This window comes from Aspergillus bombycis (assembly GCF_001792695.1).
Source record: "Aspergillus bombycis strain NRRL26010 chromosome Unknown contig00043, whole genome shotgun sequence".
In the NCBI taxonomy this organism is placed as follows: domain Eukaryota; kingdom Fungi; phylum Ascomycota; class Eurotiomycetes; order Eurotiales; family Aspergillaceae; genus Aspergillus; species Aspergillus bombycis.
Genome location: NW_019170045.1, coordinates 203,324 through 227,537, shown reverse-complemented (window position 1 = coordinate 227,537; position 24,214 = coordinate 203,324). Strand labels below are relative to the sequence as shown.

At 52.0% G+C, this 24,214-nt stretch overlaps 9 protein-coding genes across 9 annotated transcripts; 3 read left to right on the top strand and 6 right to left on the bottom strand.

Moving 5' to 3' along the window:
• Positions 1–89: 89 nt before the first annotated feature.
• Positions 90–1,254, bottom strand: ABOM_005622 (NAD(P)H-quinone oxidoreductase; the record flags this gene model as incomplete). Its single annotated transcript, XM_022532751.1, has 4 exons — positions 90–713; positions 762–853; positions 908–1,174; positions 1,233–1,254. 4 exons carry the CDS (start codon positions 1,252–1,254, stop codon positions 90–92), a joined length of 1,005 nt encoding a protein of 334 aa, XP_022389094.1.
• A 423-nt stretch (positions 1,255–1,677) lies between these two features.
• Positions 1,678–2,816, bottom strand: ABOM_005621 (NAD(P)-dependent alcohol dehydrogenase; the record flags this gene model as incomplete). The annotated part of the gene is made up of 3 exons (XM_022532750.1): positions 1,678–1,977; positions 2,037–2,648; positions 2,712–2,816. 3 exons carry the CDS (start codon positions 2,814–2,816, stop codon positions 1,678–1,680), a joined length of 1,017 nt encoding a protein of 338 aa, XP_022389093.1.
• Positions 2,817–4,227: 1,411 nt separating this feature from the next.
• ABOM_005620 (Zn(II)2Cys6 transcription factor) lies at positions 4,228–6,554 on the bottom strand (the record flags this gene model as incomplete). The annotated part of the gene is made up of 5 exons (XM_022532749.1): positions 4,228–4,466; positions 4,520–5,933; positions 5,992–6,186; positions 6,235–6,432; positions 6,486–6,554. The coding sequence occupies 5 exons, from the start codon at positions 6,552–6,554 to the stop codon at positions 4,228–4,230; spliced, it is 2,115 nt and encodes a 704-aa protein (XP_022389092.1).
• A 670-nt stretch (positions 6,555–7,224) lies between these two features.
• ABOM_005619 (class I SAM-dependent methyltransferase) lies at positions 7,225–8,307 on the bottom strand (the record flags this gene model as incomplete). The annotated part of the gene is made up of 4 exons (XM_022532748.1): positions 7,225–7,516; positions 7,635–7,758; positions 7,822–8,072; positions 8,135–8,307. Coding segments are annotated over 4 exons (840 nt in total), but the record flags the coding sequence as incomplete, so codon positions are not given.
• A 2,589-nt stretch (positions 8,308–10,896) lies between these two features.
• On the bottom strand, positions 10,897–11,905 carry ABOM_005618 (amidohydrolase family protein; the record flags this gene model as incomplete). The annotated part of the gene is made up of 2 exons (XM_022532747.1): positions 10,897–11,795; positions 11,851–11,905. The coding sequence occupies 2 exons, from the start codon at positions 11,903–11,905 to the stop codon at positions 10,897–10,899; spliced, it is 954 nt and encodes a 317-aa protein (XP_022389045.1).
• Positions 11,906–13,494: 1,589 nt separating this feature from the next.
• ABOM_005617 (Zn(II)2Cys6 transcription factor) lies at positions 13,495–15,571 on the top strand (the record flags this gene model as incomplete). The annotated part of the gene is made up of 3 exons (XM_022532746.1): positions 13,495–15,017; positions 15,076–15,401; positions 15,462–15,571. The coding sequence occupies 3 exons, from the start codon at positions 13,495–13,497 to the stop codon at positions 15,569–15,571; spliced, it is 1,959 nt and encodes a 652-aa protein (XP_022389050.1).
• A 959-nt stretch (positions 15,572–16,530) lies between these two features.
• Positions 16,531–18,494, bottom strand: ABOM_005616 (uncharacterized protein; the record flags this gene model as incomplete). Its single annotated transcript, XM_022532745.1, has 4 exons — positions 16,531–17,255; positions 17,306–17,640; positions 17,701–18,023; positions 18,081–18,494. Coding segments are annotated over 4 exons (1,797 nt in total), but the record flags the coding sequence as incomplete, so codon positions are not given.
• Positions 18,495–19,093: 599 nt separating this feature from the next.
• On the top strand, positions 19,094–20,931 carry ABOM_005615 (cytochrome P450; the record flags this gene model as incomplete). The annotated part of the gene is made up of 5 exons (XM_022532744.1): positions 19,094–19,193; positions 19,255–19,318; positions 19,386–19,762; positions 19,824–20,396; positions 20,456–20,931. 5 exons carry the CDS (start codon positions 19,094–19,096, stop codon positions 20,929–20,931), a joined length of 1,590 nt encoding a protein of 529 aa, XP_022389048.1.
• An 871-nt stretch (positions 20,932–21,802) lies between these two features.
• Positions 21,803–24,116, top strand: ABOM_005614 (uncharacterized protein; the record flags this gene model as incomplete). Its single annotated transcript, XM_022532743.1, has 6 exons — positions 21,803–22,435; positions 22,485–22,685; positions 22,747–22,836; positions 22,894–22,944; positions 22,993–23,120; positions 23,174–24,116. 6 exons carry the CDS (start codon positions 21,803–21,805, stop codon positions 24,114–24,116), a joined length of 2,046 nt encoding a protein of 681 aa, XP_022389049.1.
• Between the last annotated feature and the right edge of the window lie 98 nt (positions 24,117–24,214).

Sequence of the window (24,214 nt, the reverse complement as noted above, 5' to 3'; positions counted from 1 at the left end):
GGATTTCTTTAATGCAGATTCATTGGCGTTATCATTTATCTGGCAATGCAAGCCTAGTTCACTTAATGGTGGCAACAGGTGCTAGGAGCTTATATGACACATGCCAACTTGCCCCTCGTCTGGTTACTCTCCAGCAGCTTATGAGCTTCGGCAATCTCGGTAAAGGGAAACACCTTCTCAACAAACACCTTGAAGGTCCCATCCGTCAGCCTCGGCACAACATGCTCCACCATGGAATCTCTAAGCTTCCGCTGATATTCCAGCTCCCGACTGCGAAGCGTACTGCCCTCGACGCGAAGTCGCTTAAACAGCAGTCCGCCAATGTCCACACCAGTCGGCAACTTCCGCCCGCTCATCAAGCCTAGCATGACAATGCGGCCATCGCGCGCCGCGACGTCCAGATTCCCCTGAAAGTAGTTTGCGCCGACAAAGTCAACGATCAAATCAACGCCCACCCCATCCGTGACCTTCTTGATCTCCGCAGCCCAGTCTTGGGTCTTGTAGTTGAAGGCGGCTGTCACACCAAGTTCCTTAACGAGAAAATCACATTTTTCCTGGGAGCCAGCTGTCGCATAGATGGCTTTGGCGCCCTCTGCTTTGGCGAGTTGAATACCGCAGATAGAGACGGATGAGGCGCCGGCGTGCCAAAGTACGGAGCGGCCGGGCTGAAATTGCCCGATGATGTGGAGGGCTTGCGATGCAGTGATCCAGGTCTGCAGAGTTAGCGGAGCTTTCTGTTATCAGTCCAATGCATGCCTCACCTCTGGAACGCAGGCAGCTTGTTCCCATGAAAGCTCCCGGGGTTTATGGACCAGCATGCCTGTATCGACGACGATGTACTCCGCATACGCTCCTGCGACAGGTTAAAAACAAACGTTCGCCACGGGGAGTCTAGGGCAATAACAACCTCCATACGCAAGACCGAACACAGCATCGCCCGCCTTGAAGTCGCTTTCCGTGCCAGCGGCGACCGATTCCACCGTGCCGGAGAATTCGACACCCATGGTCTCTGGGGCCTGCGGCGGAAGAGGGTACAGACCCTCTCTCTGCAACAGGTCCATGCGGTTCAGTCCAAAAGCCTTGATCTTGATCAATGCCTGACCCACTGAGGGGGTTGGTTTTGGGATCTGTTCGATGGACATGGCATCCGCCGGGCCCCTGCCACCCTTGACCACTGTTGGCCTTAGTATAGCCCTGAGTGTTATTGTTGCGCTGGGGGATTGATAGCATACCGACTGCTCTCATTTCCGACATAGTGACTTGTTTGTTGTTAGCAGGTAAGCACGCCACCCACAGTTTACGTAGACGTTGAAATATTCGCGCCGGTTAAAAGATGGGTTTTTGTGGTGGATCGGGGAGGATTAAATAACAAGGATGACGTAACCACGAGAACGAACGAACTAGTTAACTAGCTGACATCCACTTTTAAATACGCGCACTAAGTCCGACGGAGGCCGACTTGGCAAGCCTCCGAGGTGGTCCTTCGCTTTACCGAGGATGGAGAATATGGAGACTAGACTCCAAGAATTGCGGCCATTCCCGCTGCGTACGCAAATCAGCCAGATTACCTGTCACACTATGTTTTCTCGCCAAGGTATATAATGAACGCACTTTTCAGATTGAGTCACATAAACCCCGTTGGCTCCTGTTTGATCGTCTCGACTTGAATGTTCCAAATCAGCTTTCCTCATTGACGAGGACATATCGATATCGAGCCTTCCCTTGCGCCATATCAACGATAGCCGCATTCGCCTCCTTCATCGGCCGCTCGGTCACCCACGGAACTACACGCTTGTCGACCGCCAGCTGCAGCATTTTTCGAATCTCGTGCGGTGCACCGATGAACGAGCCCGCGACTTTCGCAGCGCGTGAGGCCAGTAGGCCTGCTCGGAACGGAGGAAATTTGTCTTCTGGTAAGCCGATCTGGACAAAACAGCCGTCGGTGCGGAGGCAGCTGAGGTAGCTTTCTAATGGCATCTGGTGTATCATCAGGGGATAGATTCCGTGATTCTTGGGTAGAACTGCGTATGCCCTACCTGTGAGGAAGAAACTGTACATATAAGCAGATCCAGCGTCATCTTATGAGCTCCGGCCCAGTCCGCATCGTCCTCCGTAGCGAGATATTCGTCCGCCCCCAGACGAATAGCATCCTCTCGTTTATTCGACCTGCGGGAAATGGCCACAACCTTCTCTGCACCGAGTGCCTTCGCCCACAGAATCCCAAAGTGTCCCAATCCTCCAATGCCAATGATTCCCACATTCTTCCCTGGGCCACAGCCGTTCCTCTTCAACGCAGAGTAGGTAGTGACACCAGCACACATCATTGGCGCCGCATGTGCCGATGGCAACCCGTCCGGAACCCTGAAGACAAAATGTGACGGCGCGCGATGGTACCGTCCGAATCCACCGAAGGACTTGTCACCACTCAGATACCGACCATTGTAGGTTCCGGTTAGGTGAATGTGGCAGTAATTCTCCCTCCCACTCGCACACTCCTGACATACACCTCGCCGACCAAGACAGGCGTCACTCTGCGGACCAACAGCTACCCGATCACCTACAGAAATACCATTGGTAACCGCTGACCCGACACGCATAGCTACACCGACGATCTCATGTCCGACGCAGCAGGGATACTCGGCCGGTGCCTATAGAGCGTAGGTCAGGCGCTTCGATCAAAAGAACAGCAAGAAGCCTAACGCAACACATACCCAGCTGCTGCGCAGAGTACTTAGGTCAGAGCTGCAAACACTGCAATGCGTGATTTTGATGTCGATGTCGGTTTCCTCCCATGCTTTAGGGGTGTAGGGGCCCATGTCATCTTTCCATCTGCGGAGGTTGGGTCGTGACCCAGCCAGCCTTCAAATAGTGGTGTAGAATGGGTGGTCATGTCGTTCGATACCAGTGGTTTATGGTGTCACTGCTGGCGGAACAATTCCTGCAACAAGCTGAGGGGCCTGGTGTCGAGTGTAAGACCTAGTTGGGGAAGGTCCAGGACATGTACGTCAAGACGAAGTGACCGCATGACAACATTCAGTTTACTTCTCGGCTCAGGTGGGAAGGTCCGTGTTCCCAGGTGGCAACGACCACGCGTCATTGGGTATCTGGGCGTGCGATGTCAAACCAAGGGTGGGAATGACGTTCAAGCCCACAATGGGAGAACCGGAGGTCCGGAACCAAAGTCAAAGCTGTGAGCAGGATTTGGTCAGTGTCAGCACTAATGATTCCCTGGAGATTTGCAGAGTTGCCTGTGGGGTAGGCATTTCCCTCCGTCAGAACGTCAATTTATGGATCACTGTAGGCGAGTCAGCTCAGACAGCTTTAGCTGAGCTCCGTCCATGATACCCAGACAGATCGTAGCTCAGTCTCGAATTTGTAATTGAATTCAGTGTCCGACGGAGTCAGGGGAGCTTAACCTCTGGGCTTTGGCTTCCTCCGTAGACAGAGGATTACTCGACTACCAGTGGGAATTCGCCCTGGCCGGGTCTAGGGTGGATTAGTCTACGTATTGAACGGGACCACAACGCCCCTGGCAGCGCGGACTCTGACAAACGTCGTCGTGCTGTTCGGAGAAAATGGAGGTAAGGCCTTGGCCGTTTTAGGACTAGGCTCCGATGGAGCTGTCGATGAGGAACCATCGTTAGTTCTTCTCCGACGGACCTTAGTCATCTACCTGGTGTCTGGAGTTAAACCATGGTATTCTTACCAGGAGATTCCCCGTTGCTCGTTCCTGATTGTATTTCCCATCTTTTGAACATTGCATATGGATCCATTGATACGGTGAACGCTCTTCAACAATTGCTGTCTTTGCTAATGGAATGGTCGTGAAGAGACATCGTGAAGCATACGCGTGACCAGGATCAAGCTCAGTCATATGGCAGGGAGATATATCATTTCAGCAATCCACAGGATACCTGAGCCCCACAAATGACCCATCCATTGGCTCCAGGAGAGTGGAGTCAAATCCATCTGGCCCTATATTATCCCCATCGGACAGGGGTCTGGTTTAGCCTTACGTGATGATCCGAGGAATTCTCGGCAACTACAAGGGAGTAAATTGAAGCGAGGGAGTTCTTACCCATGAAGGCACACATAAGGAGACCGCCGAGGTTGCCCCACCTTGAGACAAACCAACAGAAAGGCTGGTATCGTCAAATGGAAATGCTTGCAGCATAGATCAATGTGTAGGGCGCATCCAGATTATTATAACACCAAATCACTGGTGCCTCAAGGGAATATGCTACTGAGTTCTGAGAACGATTGATACTCCAGATTATCTGACCACAGCCACATCTGGCTTGCATCCACAAGGCCAGCATCGACTAGGGCGGATACATTCCCATCCCATGAAAACATTGCTGATGAGGTTGGATGCTGCATTTCCACCGATCCTTGGGTACTGTTGGGGTCGATCAAGCCAGAGGGGTCAATTTCGGGGAGAGATTGGTTTATATGTTGCCTGAAGACTGTATGACTATGAGAGAGTGGCGTAGATCGCAGGTTGTAACAGCGCACTGACCTTGTTGCAGAGGATTGAGAGGTCCCGGATTTGAGAAAGACTGGGATGCGCCGGCATTGTCGAGCAAGGCCTGATCGGGGATGGTGGAATCCGCCTGCGGTAATACTGATATTGACCGGCCATCATCAGATCTCTCAGGTATACCTACTGGCATGGAAGAGTAGCCCAATATAGCCCTTTCCTCGGAGCGCATAACGACTGTCACTAAATCCCGCAGGATCTGGACACTCTGAATGGAAAGAAGATGCCGGGAGGATATACTGTCATCCTGCAAGCGTAGGATGCGCATGACGCCTTCTTTTGCCCTCTGGCTGGCTATCGACAGGGGCTGCGCTAGTGCGATCGCACAGAGGACGACACCGGATGTGAAGAGGCAGATCCCAATGTGCATCACAGCGTGTGTCTTGCGGCATGCTTGTAAAAGCTGGGCATGCTGATGCAGCTGGGAGGTTCTTAATGCGGACTCCAGAAGTTGCTGTTGGGAGAAGGAGTTTTCCGGGCTCGCACCTTCATTTGAATGAGATCCACGTTTGTGGACACCAAACGCCGCGCTACGGTGGAGGATGATCTGGAGATTATCGTAGGTCAGTTGGAGAGCTAGTGCCTGCATTTCAAGGATTCGTGATTCGCCGTTAGGATTATCATTGTATGTCTCCAGCCGTAGTTTGTCAGGTAGCTGGCTCTTCCAGGAGGAAAGTTGAGCATGAATGGCACTGAGGCTTTCCAGCTGGCTATTCGGGAGCCTTCGGCCCAGAAACGGTCCCATGATGCGGTAAAGCTTGAACTTCCATTGGTGGTATTCTAACAATGGCCCTTGTCGACTTGTTGGATGGCTATTTGTTTCAATATCACTAACAGACGCAACGTCGCAGTTAAAATCATCCACTGTGCATGGCCTTCCGAAGGAAACAGCCGCGTATCTGTAGGTACCACTGTAGTTAGCCATGGCATTGCTGATGAGGGTCCAAGATACATGCTTATCTGCAACTTGCAATGCCCACCACGAGCGCCGTCGAGACTCGCGTGACACGTCAGAAAGCCCACGCCACTTTGACTCGTGATGAAGCCCAATAACTTGGGCGATTTTGAGTCCACCCGCCAAGGTTACTAGGCCGGCAGTGGGGCGGCCATTGAAAAGATGAAAGCTGCCCAGCAACACGCATATCTGTACTGTCTCTAGATTCGGCAAATCAATGATAGCCAAAAGCCTTTGCTCAATCTGCATAAGGAGATCCCCAGAAAGCTGTTTGAGGCTTTCACCATCCGCATCCAGAGCATTCAAGGACCCATAGTGGGCACCCAGGCCAAGGACCAACAGGACAAGCCAAAGGAAATTACTGTTCTCTCCCTCTGGAACAAGAGTGGAGGCCATCAAACTTTCGTACCGCTGCCGGAAGCCTTCCTCGTAAAAGACCTGCCAGAAGACCATCAACATCAAGGTAATAGCCCACAAATAATGTTTGGAGGGATACCATTATAAACCAATCCACAGAATTAAAGAAATCAGTCATGAACCTATCGAGCACCGTCTTCGGTGGTAAAGGCACTCCTGTTAAATCGCGCCATGGAACCGACCGTGTAGCGACAGAAACTGTCGAGCTTATACCTCCTGGCAGAGCTGAAGTGTCGTGAGCCAAACCGCGGCGTTTTTCTTGATCTCCAAGCATCTACCAAATGAGTAGTTATAATGACAAGTTAAGCATGTCAAAACGAACCTGACAACTCAAATCCACGATGTTGGACTCCGGGAGCATGGCGGCCTCAAGATAATCACGGCGGATGTCACTGTGGCGCCTTCCGATAGAATCTCGAGCTTCCTGGGCAGACTCTGCCTGTCCAGAAACTGCACCTCCACGTGATATGCAAGCTGCACCGGCTCGCACACATAGCTGGCAAGGACGTTGTTGATCACACTACGGGGATTAGCCTGCATGTCCGAACCATTGAGAGCGCATAACCGACTCACGCCGAGCTTGCGTTGGCGACATCTTTGACATGCAAAGGAGACTTTCTGGCGTTTCCTAGGTGGATCCATGTCCCAGTATAAAAGGATGAGAGAAGCAGATGTTGGAGTTGGAGACTGATATGGTCCCACCGGCACTCGGCATGATGGGAGAAGAGACGCTAACCGTAAATGGCTGGCTTAGGTAAGCTGCATGTCAACGGAAAATGGCGATTGGGTATCCTGAACCACAAGCAACGCCGGCGTCTGAAGAACGAAAATAAGGGGTGGTCTTAAAACTTCTCAAGAAAGTTGCGTTCAGATGGGTATCCAGGCGGCCAGGCCCATAAAGATCAAAAAGATACCCTCACTTTAGTAGGTTGCTGAAGTCCTGTACTATTAGATAGGATTTAATTGTAGAAATATATAAATGAACCTAATAGAAAGTAGATCAAGTACGATATACTCGAGAGCATAGAGATATATAGAGATGTTGAAAATGGAAGTTTAAGTGAACACAGAGGCGAAAAATCTGGGTATCCTCCGGGTACTACCGTATAGGATGCAGCACATCCTACAATGAGAGCTTGAAAGCTCAGATCGTACGAGGCATATGGTCACGTAGCTTGAATATTGTCGAAGGTCAGCTAATCACCGATCCCCGCTACTAGAGAGCTACTACTGACAAAGTCGCCCTCTGTCCATCTCTCTTTCCTCCTAACCATGCCTTGCTCCGGATATTCGCTCCGATCAAAGTTATCAGTTACTTCTTCCTAGCCAGCAACGTAACTGGAAGCCAATAAAGCTGACTACCGCCAGGATGACGGCTCTCGTTGTGCAATGCCTCCAGTGCATTCTCCCATTCATCCAAGGTAGGAGCAGATGGATCGACCTGCTTCAAGCAGTCCAACGCAGCGCCACTGCTCTCCAAAGCTACCATGAAGGTATCCATACAGAGCGGAATAGACTGAGTCGACCACGGCTTGTACTGGCAGTCTATCACGTCCAAAGCCCCTTCTGCACGTTTCACATGCAGGTCAAGCTGGTCCAGCCACCTAAAGGCGGTCCAGAAAGAACCGGTGAATAAGCCACAACTTCCAATCTTCATACCAATTGAAGTCTCACTTACAGGATGTGGAAGGTCTAGGGCTACAGGAGAGTGTCTCAACTTACTGGAAGTTATGTTTCGAGGCGTTGCTCATACGCTGCATCACCTGTCGTACCTCAAGGACGGCGTCGCCTCTAACCACATTCCTACCAAATCGGGCATCCTCCCATTGAAGGTAACCGCCGGGCTCTGTTCCATTGACATGGTTAATCTGTCTGGTTGCAATCTATCACAACATGAAGAATGACTAACTAAGCAACTTGGCGGCATTGCGTATCAGCTGGCCTGGGTCGTTGTCACGAATATTAAAGGCCCACATGCGCAGGTGTACTACGTCGAATTGGCAGACTAGAGACGGTGAGGGGGCACCGAGGGAGTCTAGCTTCTCGAATTTGAGATTGGAAGGCCAGTACTCTGGGGCGGGAAAGTGAGTGTCAGTAATATCATATGCCGTGACACGAGCCGAGGGGGGAAGCTGGGTGGCTAGCTCGGTAGCCCAGATCCTACAGGAAGTGGTGATATGGCTTAGCGTTTGATGCTGTCTAGAGCTGAAATGACTAATTACCCTGTTCCTGCACCGATATCGGCAATTTCCATCCCATCTTTGATGGGGATACCAGGGTGGAGGAGATGTTTGGTGTGTAATTGCCATAACAGACGCTGCAATCCAAGTCTGGGTGAGGTAGGGTGGGGTTCAATTAGTGTGGCTTCACGAATGAGCAGGTCTGAGATTTTAATACCTGATTACTTCGACTCGATCGCGCTTCAGCAGGTAGGTGGTAGCGGAGGGAGCAGACATGGCCGAGGAGTGCTTTGATGAGCAACAAGTGATAAGAACCAACCGAAGGGGAGTCACACTTTAAAATGAACGTGGGCGCATTGGAAGGGTTCCCACGGGACATTAAATCTTCATGGAAAAAGTAAATGGATTGTACATTATGCCAGGGAGAGTCTGGTGCCGCCCAGAAGACTGAACACGCACCCGAATGAGCTCTGCTACGAATATCACAGGGGTCCGATAGCACGCTCGCACCTCTATTGACAGCCGTGGGGGGCGGTTCCAACTTCTTGGGTCTCTTTGTATGTGTAGGGTACCACTTAGGCCTAATGCAGGGCGGGACAGCACTGCTTCCAGGGTAGTTAAACGTGGCGGTCACAGACCCTTGTCAAGTGTGGTGTACCAAACGCAGACAGGCAAGATAGACACCAGTAGAATAATAGTAGCTGCCAAATAACTAGTGAATCCGCAAGGAGTTATATAATACTCGATATTATGGTTATCTACGTTGACCCTTAATTTGAAGATTTTGGCGAACAGGTCATATCTATCGGCATGGACAGCTTGCCTGTCTTACTGTGAACTACTAGTAGTTACACTACTAACTTGTAACCCCACCGCAGCTGCATTGCCTGTGCATGCACATACAGCCCGTAATAATCCACCCTTGGCAACTTCTGACACAGCGGTCTTAATTGGAATGTTATATTTGGCGGCTGTCGAGTGCCAAGATTGTTTAAACGAGGAAACCTTCTTGAGCCTTGTTCCCCGCCCGCATGGGCACTTGATCGCCATATTCATCCTGCTCGGGAGAGAGCTGCCGCAGGCGACTAGGCGAGCCAGGCTGTCGATGGTTCCACTGACTCGGCTTTGGCGAACTATTGGGCATGGCTGAGAGCCTTATTTTGACTCGAAGGTGTGTGTAGATGGGGCGAAGGCAAGGTAGACAAGCTTAAGGGGTTGGTGGCGTTAAAGGTGGTCCCGGGCGTTATCCCGGCTTGGTCTGGGGCTGGGAAGCGCTTACCAGCAATCGTGCCAACACTCAACTCCACACAGGTCCAAATCAGGTAAGACACAAAGTTCCACGGAATGTCGTCGGAGGTGAGATCGATGTGTAGTAAGCAGACAAGCCGGATAATGGATATAATAGTGACGCTAGCATTCATACTAGTCAGTAGAGTAACACCCCGGCCATGGCCCCACTACAGGACAAAGAACGTACAGGCCTCCAATTAGGAAGGTCAGAGTGAGTATCATCTTCTGAATGCGCGTGATGTGGAGTTGCCAAATTGGATATAGTGGAATCACCAACATGAACACGTCGGTGATAGTGTCGGGGATGGACTTTCCAAGAAAGTAATCCTTCTCGTTAACACCGCATTGAGCGGGAACCGACTTATCCCAGTAGCCTCGCAGGGGGATGCATAGGAGGCAGACAACAAGAATCTATGCATCCCGGTGATTAGTGCAAGATACTGTGACGGAACCGGAACGACCCCAAATCACATACACAAGCCAGAGCCCACGCAAAAATCACAGGCGCCGCCGTTATTGTCACTTTCTGGACCTATTCAACTAGAAAGATCTGCCGATAGGACAGAAGAATGGAGACTTTGATAGAAGCCGTCGTCATGACGTAAAAAAGCTCCGCAACGACGAGTGATTTCAGAAAGGTTGAAACGGAGCCTGCAGGCGGGACCCAAACATGCAGCCCCAAGCCATGTGCCGATGGAGCGGTCCCTTTTGCGCTATAAGACCTTGTCTGTATGCCCCGGAGTGTGACCCAAGCGCTGTGGTATGATGCTGCGCCATTCAGAACTCATTGGGGTGCTCAAGTCTATAAGCGCTCTTGCTCGCGCACGGCCAGCACTCCATCGACACTCTCTCGAACTCTACATCCATATCCACATGTCTACCTACATTGTGATCTGTATATCAATATCCAAAGAGCAGGACCTCCTCACAGCATCGTACATACCCCCGCCCCCGTTGATGCAAGACGAAACAGGTTGGCACTGTTCGATGATGCTATGCCCCCGTGTTTAAATTCAACTCCACGCTGGTATCCAGGCTCTGCCATATGCCGTCGGCCGCGAGGAATATGACATGCGACAGAAACACACGGCCTATGCCGGAGCCGGGGTGCATTCCACCAATGCCAAGCACTGCCTCCTCCCTGCTCTCCTCCCTCAGAAGAGCTTTGTGTCACTCGCGACTGATTCTGAGCCGGCTATCTGGGTAGCGATGCACTTGTATTACTGCGGCCATACGTGGGCGTGCTTCGTGTGTGTTGGTGTTGAGCCGGACCATATCGAGGGGGACAACACCTGTGGATCCCTAAGGTGGGTGTATTATAGAACCAGTGCTACACCTATGGCTCACATGAAATACGAGAGCATCAGAGAGAAATGGGCCGGCCTAGCTTATAGTTACGGAAACATTGATCATATATATTGGAAGCGTTCATACGGAATAAACCCAACGGCCATCCGTCAATGCTCTTCCTGTCACCCGTGCGAAATTGCCAAATCATAACGCTCAACCCGATTTCACACAGTGCGCAGGCGAGGGAACAACTTCAGCGCGTTACCATAATTCATTTTGTCCGCTGCTTCCTCCGAAATATTGGCTTCAGCCAGGTCCTTACTGAAAAACTTGATGGAAGTGGTGGGTGCATATGGAAAATCACTCCCATAGAGGATGTGATCCGGTGAAGCGAATTTTTGCAGAAGTGGCAGAGCAAAGGTTGCATCCGTCAGCGCCAGGTCATAGTAAAACATTCGTGCATTTTCCAGAAAGTGCTCGCGTGTCATGCCCGAGAGCCTGGTGTCCTTCAAGGCAATCGCTGGACGCAGAGCCAGATAAGGCAAGGTACCTCCGCCGTGAGAGAGAATAATTTTGCAGTTGTTGTACGTGCGGACCGTATCCGTCGTGATCAGATCGACCGCGGTTCGAGTGGTCTCGTGCGGATAGTCGATAAAAGGCTGTGGAAGCATCCTGTTGACGAGGTTCGTATCCACGGCATGAGTTGGATGGACAAAGACCACTGCGGCGCGCCGATCAAGCTCCTCCCAGATCGGGCGGATATCAGGGTGACCGAGGTAGTAGTTGGCATCTCCATAGCGGGTGAAAAGGGTTACTCCGTCGGCTTGCAGCTCATCGAGGGCATATCGAATCTCTTCCAAAGCCGCGTGCGTATCGAGAATATCGGGCAGCGCAGCAAAAAACCCATATTTCTGAGGGAATTCATCCTTTAGGGCCTTGCCAAACTCGTTGCATTCTCTCGCCAGCCGGGCAGACTCGGCCCCTTTTAAGATACCTGCACCCGGTGCAGTGACTGATAAGATGGCCGTTTCAATGCCACAGTCATTGCAAAGCTGTTGGTCAGCATCAATGGACCACGATGGGGTGGGAAATCCAGAGGGATCGCCGCCAGCCGCCTCGAGAGCTTTTCAATGAATCAGCCTTATTGAAACTGCAATATGTGCCTCCAGGGAACGCACCTTTGAGGTAGGCAGGGGGAAGATAATGATGATGAACGTCAATGCGTCGTGCCATGGCGAGGATTCTTAGCTGGGAAGATGAATATGAAGAAGAAGATCAGGATGAAGTGACGAGAGAGACCTTACCAGGGGTGAGATTAGAATCAACTCTTATATATTCGCGCACCGTCTGGAGGGAAGTTGGAACGGAAAAGTCGGGGGGGTGCGTCATCAAGTTGGAGCCCTGCCGGCTGCACGGCCCCACTGGAGAAGCTTTCTTGGCCATCTCGATCTGCCTATGGCGCCGGCAATGGGATTTCATGGATCCACCCGTGCGACATAATTGCTACGACGCAGTGCACAGTCGGGTATGTGAAGCTGTGAGCCAAGAAAACCGCGGAGTGGACCCCGGGAATTGCCCCTTCAGGCAATCGCCGGGAGATGTGCATTCGACCTCGTCCAAGGAGGAAACCTGCCGACTCCACCGTGCCGGCGCCCGGCGACAGGACGCGCGTGAAATCTCTCTCCTGCATACATGCCGATGTACCCGGACAACGGTGTCCTATTCGGTTTTATGAGAGAGTCCATGCCTCTATTCGTTCACCGGCTGATCCACCGTTCAGTCCCCTGGTCAAACTTCCCCCCAGCTCTTCCGCATGTGTTGATGATTGATTCATGGTGACAATATTTGCATAGACTGACACGGGGTCTACAGACTCCTGGTCCCACTAGGCCCAGACGCGTGAGGTTGTGCTTGGCGCAGGCCCTCCACGGCCGATAACCGCCTCTGTGCCAGCACCACCAGCAGCAAAATGAAAGAGGGATACGTTCTACGTCAATCGGGGGAAATGGCAACTGGGCACACGCGTTCACTGGAACTGGCGAGCAATACCAACCCCGCTGATGAACTCTGAAGGGAATCTCGCAGGTGAGTACCTATCTCATACCAGGATGAAGACAAAGACGAGCAAAAGGGGTAGCTGGGTAAGCACGAAACAAGAGTCGCCAGAAGGACCAGATCGGCGAGGGCTAATTTGAAGAGCCTCACGTCCCTGGTCATCATAGGAGAAGCTGCAGTACCGATCTTCGCTATATCAAACACTGACGCGACAGTTGTCGATTGTGCTGTTGAGAGTAGGGTTGCTGGAGATGGCCCCACTGTTCATCTGGTAAGAGAAGAGTGTAAGATCCGGACTGCGGCCAGACAGGCGTTATCCTGGTTGAAACAAGGCATCTAGCTTGGCTAGAGTCAAAAATGGCTGCGGGAAGCAGTCATTGGAAACGACGCGACGAAGCGGGTGTCATGCTCGACTAAAACTCCAAATGCCATGACATTGTATTTACCCCTTTTACAAAGTACGATCATGCATACATAAGCTCGCAACGCAAAGGTGAGAGAGTATGGCAGTATATCGGGGAGGCAACCAAGGATGCAATCCTCGCCTTCGTAAAATACGACGCCAAGGCCACTGCCAACCGATCAACGGTTGGAAAACCTGGGGTAGAGAGAGCGCTGGCCGCCAATAAACACAACTGTAAACTCGATTTCAGAATGTGGCCACTGGAGCAGACGCATCAAAGGTGAGATGGTCGTGGCGGGGGTGGGGCCGTGTGGGAACTGGCGCGCTGCAATAGTCCCCACATGAGGTTATTATCTGGGGGCGGATGGAGCGTCATCTTGACTTCCCACCCCCTTACACCTACCCCGTCGATGGAGACGCGTTGCCGACAATGGACACTCCCAGTAGCTTTGGTATCCTGTCAGACTTCCACTATACGCCATGCTCGATGAGCTCGTCAGGGCGGCCGTTGTCACGCCGCGCCTGCAACGAGTGTCGCAGAAAGAAGACGCGCTGTGACTCGCGCCATCCGAGATGCTCTCTTTGCGCCAATACAGGCAGCACCTGTACCTATCGGAAACAACAGAGACAGCGGGTACGCAGGCTGTCCCCAGCCGCCAGCAGTTCCTCCGTAGACATTCTGGAGTCGACAGAAAACGGGCTCAACACGAGCCACGGCCTCTTCGGACTGGAGGGGTTCGATGCACTGGATGATCTCGACGCTATCCTTTGCGATTTAAAGAGTATAGATGACGAACCAAGAGGGTCTCTAGAACCCATGGCTGCATTCGGGTCTGTTGGAGCAGCGCCTGGGCTCAAATCAATGATCCAGGAATGCTTTCCAACTCCAGTGGAGCCAAGCCCCATGGAATTCGGAACTGACAACCACGATAATTCGTCAATCACTCCGGACCTTGCGGACGAATTGATTGACTTGTATTTCGAAAAGGTCCAGGGGATTTGCCCACTGTTCATGCGGGAAAGGTTCGACGAGGATTACCGGCCGAGCGGTACCTGTCGAGATGACCAATTTTGCAGATTGTCTCCAGTCGCCCTGATGGTTCTCAACGGTATGTTTGCTCTTTCTGCCCGGTACAGTTCATCGGACCGGTTTGCCGGTCTAGACCCCCATTGCCGAGACCAGCAGTTTGTGAAGCAGGCGATGGACTTGTGGGAGTTCATACAGAAGGACTGGAGTCATTCAGTCCGGAATCTGCAGTGTCTGCAAGGTCTCATCCTGTTGACCTTTAACTTTCTACAATCTGGCCCTTCGGAGACTGCCTGGAATCTAACGGGAACTTGTGTGCGTCTCGCGTATGACCTGGACCTACATACGATGGATGCCGACAAGATTGATTCCGAGGCACTCAACGGGCAGGATGGGTTTCAACACCGGTGGGCCTCCCTGGAGGAGAAGCGCCGGGCTTGGTGGATGGTATGGGAGATGGATACATTCTCATCCACGGTTGCCTCAAGACCCTACGGGATTGACAGTCGGGTAGTCCGGGTTTTACTTCCGGTTTCAGACAACGATTGGACCAACAAATCCCAAGCGCGGTCTGTGTCGCTCGGCTCAGCTAGTGAAATGCCATGGCAGGGTATCATTGGCTCATCGAACCAGTGTGAACGGGCATGGTTCCTAGTGTGCTTGGCCGTACTCAGACGGACAGCCGATACGATCTTGTCTGGAGCGTCGGTTCAAGAGCTGCAAAAAGCGGAAGATACGATTTCATGTGCATTCCTGGCCTTGCCATCGCCATTCTATGACCTCCCATTATCGAAAGCAATCTGGCAGTCGAATGTGGTAAAATACAACTGGATGGCTTGCTCGCTGATTGCACTCAATTGGTATGGAACTTCGAGTAGAATTGGGAAGATGTCGCGCCGCTAACATTCTGGGATCTAGGGCTCGCAGTCGGATTAACTTCGAACTCCACGAGAAGTTGAGAATGGCAGCCGGAGTTCAATACCAAATCCATGGTCACAAGCCAGCTCGAACGTGTGTATCGACGATTGTCGATGTCCATCAGTTGATGCGACTCCTCTCGCCTCAGGCTCTATCTGTATGTTCTCCTTTGATATTCTGTGCAGTAGTCGGACTGGGAGCCGTCCATATTCCTGAGGTTTACGGGCCAAGTTTGAAGGCTCAGTTATCTTGTCTGTATGGCGAGCATACCAGCCTGGTTTTGTGCAGCGTTGGAAGGCACTGGCCTATAGGAAAGGCGCTTTTGGGTATGTATCAGTTGGTTCATTGCGCAGGCCTGAGATGAGACTGACTGCCCGTCACTTCAGAGGTTATTGAATTTACTAAAAACTCGAACCGAGAGAGGAGCGGCACTCCGGACGGGTGTTGGAGAGGGAAATTCGTGCCCCAGTGGAGAGCACTCCTACGACCTGTATAAGCCGTCAGCTGAAGTAGTTGCGATACACCACAGAACAACATCTACATCTTTTACTTGAGATTTTCCATCACATCATTTGCCCGATAGGCCAAGAACAGTTGTGCTTACGAGGAGAATATACATAATGAATGAAATGACATATCACGCAAAACATGCACTTGGCTGGGCCAGTTAATTGCTGAGCCGTGCGAGATCAATTTGTCTTTAGCCGACTATATGATGTGATTCATAACTAGATTGAATGCACAGAAGACTGTCAAACTGCATGGGTCGGGACCTTTTACGCTGCGTATCTATGCCTGCCATTATCGCTTCCACATCGAGTGGGCCCTATCGAAAATGGCTTTGCAACATATAATTGCGTCAACAGCATTCCTCACTATGTAATAACAAGTCAGTCCATAGCTCAAGGCAGAAGCGGTATCGGTGTTCAATATGTAAGCCAAAGCTCAAAGCTGGGCTGGATGGAGACAGATGATAAGATTCGACACCCAATGGTATTGGCTCTGGCCCAATCGGCACGATCAAAGACCCTTTGCATATCTATTTCCTGTGGGGATTCAAATGGACTGGCAACGCTACTCGTGGTCGAATACCACGGTTTCCATATACGACTTTGTTGACTAAAAGTAGTTTGTATTCATCAAATAATAATCTAGCCCTCTGAAAGAATCTAAATCCGTGTGTACTACCGCCAGGCACTAGAACTCGGCATGAGACGTCGTCAGGTACCGATAATAGACATGCATGAACTCATAAGAACGGCCTTGTGGCCACCAGGGCGGCGACGGGAGGTTATAGTGGACCTTGTTGCAAGGGTCAGTTTGGCGAGGTTGTCAGAGAAGGTTTTCCTGTCCGATACGTGTTTTGATTCGAAATAAAACTTCGTTAGCTGGTAGCTTGCATGAAGGTTCTACATTCTTCAGCTATCACGATTGCTTATCGTCTACCGCTGCTGATCAAAAGGGCGTTTTCAATCTCCACGCGGCTTGGGGGTTTCGACGGATGCTTCGCCAGGAGACATGATGATCTGGGCGGACCAGTACGACATCACGCTCCCAGACCTGTCGTGCATGCTTCTCTTGGGGGAGATGGAGTACAGAAAGTGGTATTCCCAAGCCAGAGGCAATGACAGAGAACTCTTCACCCACATGTCCCTCCTCGGTAAAGTCTACCACTGTGAAATCGAACCCAAAACGATCGAAGATCGAGGTCACGTCGTCATTGAGATACACGTGGGGAGCACGAGCACCAGGCCAAGTTGAAGGAAAGTAGTCTCTCGCCGTCCAAATCGGCTGTTCCTTGGGATCGCCATCCGGAACAATAACGGGGGACGCCGTGTGTCGATAGCCCATTTCGATGCCGAGATATTTATTTTCGCCGTCGTGAGCGAGGACGTGCGATCGAATTCGCTCCCGCAGGTGTTTTCCAGCAGGCGTTTCACTCCGTACCGTGCCCACGGGCTCGTCGCGGACCCAACTGACGTATTTCATGTGCATCTCTACGTTGGTGCCTGACATCGCGACATTTCGAATGGCCACGGGGCGTCGTTCAATCTCGTATGATTCGAGTAACTTTTCTCCGCATTGTCCCTGGAGTACCATTGCTAATTTCCAGCCGAGATCGTAGGCATCCCCCAGTCCCGTGTTCATCCCGTACCCCCCAAATGGAATATTCTGGTGAGCTATGGTGTCTGTCAGTCTCCGATGCACAAGATCGAATCCGGTGAACTACCTGAATCCCCAGCCAAAAGTACCCTCCTGCTCTTGGTCGAGTAGTTGTCCGCAACGGACAGATTGGCATGCCACGCGCTGGTGACGAGTATTTTGTCAATTGTAAATCGTTGGGGCTCGCCCGCATCTCCCAGAGCCGCAAACACCATTTCCTCAGCATTCAGAGTCTCTAAGTCCACCTCAGGTGCCAGGGGCATGTGGATCGTCCAGGTATCCTTCTCGTCCTGGTTGATGACGCAAGCCCCCGTCGACAGGAACAAATGCCAGAATTGGCCCTGACGATGTAGAATGCCTAAATCCGAGGACTTGAAGTGAACGAGTAAATTTCGGTTGCCACTGCAGACCCAGTTCTGTTAGTCATTGCGAGCATCCCTCACTACCCGATCTCACACTTACATCGGCGCCCCAGTGAGATTGATGTCTGCTGATTTTCTCACCCGACTTCCGGCACCATCACAGCCGATGACATACTGGGATCGAACGAGATGCGCTACACCTGTATCCACATGCGTGATCGTCGATTGCACGTGGTCCGCATGCTCTGAGAGACGCTCAAACTTCATCCCAGAGAAGCACTTCACCAATGGATGCGCTTCCACGATTGGTTTGAGCCAGGCTTCGAACAGTATCTGGGAGCATCGGAGCCATGCTTGGCTGGGCATGGATCCGTCATTCCTTTCATGAATCCGTCGGCGCATTTCCGATGGCGATGGTAAATCCTACCCTCTGAGGTTAGTTTTCGTGCGTCCTGGTCTCCCCGGAAATGCTGCAAATACCCATTTGGCTAACACCTCGCCTCCATCCGAAAGTCCGGTGGAAAACAGGCAATCCAAAGAAAATCTCTCCTCGACTCCTGGGGGGACCGCATTAGAGAGAATCCACTGGTGGAGGGGATCATTGGAGGGAGCTAGCAAACCTAATTTTTTGAGATCCTCTGCGAGCCCAATATGGTTCAATAATTCCATTGAACGCGGGTTAGTGATATCCATCTTCGGCCATCTCGTCGTGTCGTGGTTGCGCTCGACTAAGATGGTGCGAATCCCACGCTTGGCTAGCTGATAAGCGGTAAGCAATCCAATAGGACCTGCACCGACCACGAGCACAGGGCCCTCCGCCAGAAGGGATGGCGATGGTTCGTCATTGGTCGAGGATCCCATCAGGTTATCCATGGCTGAATGACACCTAAGACGATCTGTAACTTGCGGTCAGCCCCGGGCACGCCACACCTCCAACGTAGCACAATGTGCAGAATCGGTTGGTACCTTATGCCTCTGAGCTGAAAGCGTAGCAAGAGAGCGAGAGAAAGAGACTCAGTGAGAGTGTGAATGCTTTACGCAAGTTGTGAAGTCATTTGTTATGACCCTGTATGTAGTCCCCTCGGTATTAATAGGTGGCCGCGGGTTTTGCCACGAAAACGCCGAATCCTCCTGCTACCCCATGTTCATTCGATCTACATTCCATGAAAACGGCAATCACCCGGCTCTAAAGCATGTGGAGGGCGTTACGAAATGCCTCGCCACCGATTGGTAGAGAGCGTCCCGAAAAACTGCCAACGGCCGTGGGGACGGCGAACTTCCTGTTCGGGAAGATGCCGTGCGGGTGAACTTGCGGGGATGTGGATTCATGATCTTCAACCCCCTGGGGATGTACCGAGTACATAAATTAGCGCAAAATGGGTCCCTAAGGTCGAAGTGGTTCTCGTAATGCTTTCTTGAAGCATGCAGTCGTGTGCCCTCAACCTACACAGAACGCAGACCCTGCCTCGTCCATCAGACATTCTCTCCACGCCATGGCTTTCCTAATCCTCAAAATGGTGCTTGGGGTAGCTCCTCTCGCCATCCTTTATGCGCTTCTCTTCCTGGGCCGACGAGAGAAAAATCTTCCACCTGGTCAGTTATGTCTTGCTGCCTTCCGGTCGTGCGATCAACTGCTCATCCTAGATCGTTGCAGGGCCACCAACGGTGCCAATCATCGGGAATGCCCATTTGATACCACGCAAGGGAGCACATTTCACGTAAGGACTGGTCACCAAAGAGATGATACACTTGTCCAACGGACGGAGCGCTAACGGGTCTCCACAGTTTTATTGAGCTAGCTAAGAAATATGGTGGCATGTTCTCTCTGAAAATCGGCTCCAACACGTTGATCATTCTCAGCGATCGGAGAATTATCAAAGAGGTGCTCGATAAAAACAGCTCCATCTCCAGCAAACGGCCCGACTTATTAGTGGCTGACACCATCACCGGTGGGGATCATCTGCTCTTCATGGACGCCGGGGCAGAATGGAAACTGTTCCGACGGTTGCTCCACCAAGAATTCATGTCCTCTCGGTGTGACAAGGTACACATCGAAACCCAAAACGCGGAGGCGGTCCAGATGCTACGAGACTTTATTGTCTATCCCGATCAGTATATGCTCCACGCCAAACGCTTTAGCAACAGTATTATCATGAGCCTGCGTGAGTGTGATGATCATCAACGTGCGATGTCTCCATGAGCTGACCTGTGCCGTCCTGGTAGTTTTCGGTATACGAACGCCGTCCTTTGATACCGCCCACATGCAAAAGCTCTACCAGTTAATGGACCACTGGTCGAAAATCATGGAGATTGGATCCACCCCTCCGGTCGATGTGTTCCCGCTTCTTCAATATATCCCCGAACGATTGCTCGGGAACTGGAAAAGCCGAACCGCGGAGGTCCAGCGGGAAATGGTGGATCTCTACGGGGAGATTGTGAGACATGTCATGCATCGTTGGAAGACGGCTGGTAGCCGCGGGTGTTTCATGGATAACGTGTTGGACCAAAACGGGAAGTTGGGTCTCAACGACCACCAGCTGTATTTTCTCGGGGGGGTGGCATTGGAAGGGGGATCGGATACCTCTTCTTCGGTGATCAACACCTGCATACATGCTTTGGTCCAGTGGCCCGAGATCCAAAAGAAAGCGCAACAAGAGATTGACCGCGTCGTGGACGAGACCCGGACCCCGGTCTGGTCCGACTTTGCCAACCTGCCGTATGTCACCCAGGTGGTGAAGGAGGCGCAGAGGTGGCGTCCGGTGGGTGGTCTGGGTATACCTCGTGTTCTGACGGAGGGTAAGGAAGCACTCCATGTTCCTCTCTGGCATTTGGGATGGTCACTGACGAAAGATCAGATCAATGGATCGACGGCAAGCTGTTGCCCAAAGGAGCAACCGTGATGATTAATATGTGGGAGTTGCATCATGACGACAAGCGGTATGCCAATCCCGATGTCTTTGATCCCGAGCATTACGCGGGCTATACCAAGCTGGCCTCTGAATATTTCACTGCCAGTGATCCTGAGGCTCGAGATCACTACGCCTATGGGAATGGGCGCCGCGTGTGTCCCGGCATGCACCTGGGGGAGCGGAACATTTTCCTGGGCATTTGCAAGCTCCTGTGGGCGTTTGAGTTCCAGAAGGCGGTGGACCCCAGTGGCCAGCCGATTGAGACCGATATCAATCCGAGGACTGCATACAGCGAAGGGTTCATCATCTCGGCCAACCCATTTCCTTGTCGCATCGTCCCCCGCTCCGAGAAGCGCAAGGCGACCATCCTCCGGGAGTTTGCGGACTTGGAGCATGTATTCTCCAAGTATGAAACTCTATGAATATTGTCCAGCAGATCGAGTCACTGCAGCTTGTAATTTACAAAAGATGAAATTGGTTGATTCCATTGTAACTCCCAACCGAGTTGGATCGTACGCAGGAGTGGCCCAGGGATTGATTCGGTCTTTTCCCGTTCCCGTAATCCAACAAATCAATGGACCCTGGATGGCCCCCCTTGTCACGTGGCTGTTGGGCGGTGAGACGGGTGACGGTGTACCGCGTACTGTGTACTGTACTTGAATACGGCGCACTATACCGTAGTAGTACTACCTCGGGAGCACTACTGAGTACTAGTACTACGAGGAGTAGTACTAGTCTCCGGTATGTATGTTACCGAGGATGCGCCCGCGCGGGGGACCACTTCAGTACTAGCGGTGGCACGGGACCCACCGTGATGCACCCGTACTTTCCACCCCCCCCGTAACATTGGGTCTTTCTTTTTGCCTTGGGCTGACTACTACCCGACGAACTACTGCAAACCCCCTTTGCCGGGCTCTAAGGGAAACTAATCGATCATCGCGTCGCCGTAGTCCCTAATTAAATCCCGACGCAAAGTGCAATGCCACCCCATGCGAACCGCGAGAGGTGTCGCCGACGCAAAACCTCCCAGGAGGAAAGAATTTGTTCGATTTGTTCTCAGTCGTTTAAAAAGGCGGAGCACCTGGCCCGCCATTTCCGCTCGCACACCAAAGAGAGGCCGTTTACGTGCGAGCGCTGTGGCAAGGTCTATGTCAGACAGTACGCCTACCCTCTGTGGCTCGAGATGAGTCCGGTTAATGGGTACTCAATAGGGACTCCTTATTACGCCATACGAGATTGCAGCATGGTCAGACTCAGCCGAGTGGACCAATGAACGAGGCTACGAGAATCACCATGGGAGGTACCTCCTCGCTGGGCCCGAATGAGCACCCGAGTGGGTTCATGCAAACATCCGCGATGGCCGGTGTTCAACAAACGGCTCCCATACAAGAGCAGCTGGCGCTAGAGCTGCAGGTACGTCCGGATCACAACACAGGATCGGGGTTAACACCCCCGTTTGGACCGTATCCCGACGACATGGCCGCCGAAGAGGGCCCAACCACCGGCGGACCGGATGTTCCCATGGCCCATTTTGCCTCCACGGCGATGGACGATCCCGTCCCGGCTTGCAATGGCCCCTGGCCGGTCATATGGGACGGGCCGGGGGATCTGGACTGGACATCGTGGTTAACAGGAGCAGATTTCGACCTGGATGCGCTGAATCAGTCATTGCTGGAATCGACGGAGCTCCGTGCACACGACGCTGCCCGCACCGGGGGTGGCGCACCGGGGCCAGTTCAGCGAAGATGGCATACCTTCTCCGAAACAGCGATATCGTCCGGCCAGACAACACCAGATCGGGGCGATCCAAGCACCAATGACCCAGGCCAGATCCGCATTTTTGCCGACGAATCGTACCGACAGAGACTTGCTGAGAGCCTCAGACAACGGATCCAACCGGGAATTCTACCCTCCACGGGATTCCTGGTAAGTGCCTCTCCATGAGAAGGACTTCATTTCCTGACAGTCCCAACAGAACCTTTGTCTCCAGGCCTATTTTACACACTTCCAGTCCATATTTCCTTTGCTTCATGTGCCAACATTTCAACCCTCCCAGAACAATGCCATTCTGCTCCTCTCCATCTGCTCGATCGGGAGTCTGTTTCTTGGGTCGGAGCGGGCAATGACCCATGGCATAAGCATGTTTGAACGGATGCAGAAAGCAATTTTGGCCTCCGTATGTCCATATGCCATTTTCATGATGTCTGTCGCGGCGTAGGTTCTGACGGACATTGCAGTGGGAGACTCATATCTCCGCGAGGAAGGGTTTATCGATTATTTCTTTACAGGCGGCGTTAATAGGTCAAACCTTTGGCCTCCTGGTTGGGGTATGTTACAGGGTCCCGTTCTTCAGCTAGGGCTCAACTCTACTAATCGGTATCCAGAGACCGAAGGACTTGACTGGAATCGACATCTTTCATGGGAGTATAGTGGCAGTGAGTCCTTCGGACCCAGCGAGAGAATTCGCGGACTGACTCAGACAGTGGGCACGCAAAGCGAGGCTATTTAATCTGGCGGATGATCCCAGAGCACATCTGATCAATATAGATGATAACTACGAGGAACTGGAAGGAGCATGGAGATCCTGGGCGCGAAATGAGGAGAAGAAACGGTACGAGCGTAGCGACCAACCATAAGTCTCGAAATTAATGATTCCTTGTCTAGTATTGTTCTAGGCATCTACATTCATGATGTGGAAGTGGCTAAGCTCCACAATCACGAACCGATTCTCCGGCACGGAGTTGAAAAGGTGCCAAAATTATCTCCCCCAAACGTGTTCATGGCGCCCAATGCGGCCGCCTGGAAACGGGAGCTGATATCCATACGGACACCGGTTCACATCCCACCATCTCCAGCCGACACGGATCCACTTTCACTATCGGTCGAAACAGGACAAGGCGATGATTTCGAGTCCTATGCGACCCTAGAATCCATCGGTGCGTTAGCCCACGAGAATCGCGATTCTGGGGGTACTCGGCCGGCCATTGTTCAAAACTGCCAGAAATTATTGACCCAGTGGTATCTAAGGCGCGTCAACCACGACCCACGAAGCACGCTGCACGCCAACAGGACCCAGGACCCCTTCTGCCTCATGATCCTCTGGCACTCGACCTTCATGCACCTATATACCCGTTTTGACGACCTGGAATGTGCATGCGGACGAGAGGGCGAGACGGTATCGCAACAAAAGCGTCCGTACGCAGAGGCCTGGGTAAGGTCAGTGGATGCGAAACGCACGCTCCTTCACGCAGCCTTGGTTCAGAGACACTTCCAGTCCATTGCGGTGGGTGCGGAGCCAGCGGTCCATGTGCCTATGGCATTGTACTATTGTGGCATCGCATGGGCATCTTTTACTCAGTTCCGGATCAACGAACCTCCGATCGATGGCGATTCTGAAGATTTAGATTTCCCGGAATTGAGAATGTTAGGGATCAACCAGACGAAACTCTTCTGTGAAGTGACTCGTGGAATTCAACTGGGAAGACTGGAATCTGGCCCCCTTTTCATAATCATCGACCTGCTAGGGAAGATAAGCCATTGGAAAATAGCTCAGAACCTTTCAGCCACTCTACTGGCGTTCGTGGAGAATTTGCCAGATCTATTTTGATTTTCCTTGTTCGTCTCTGTTGGCGCCATCGACGTGGACAGACGCTGGATCAAATTCTTCCCATACCCTGATGTTCACAAACCGTACAGAATCCGATA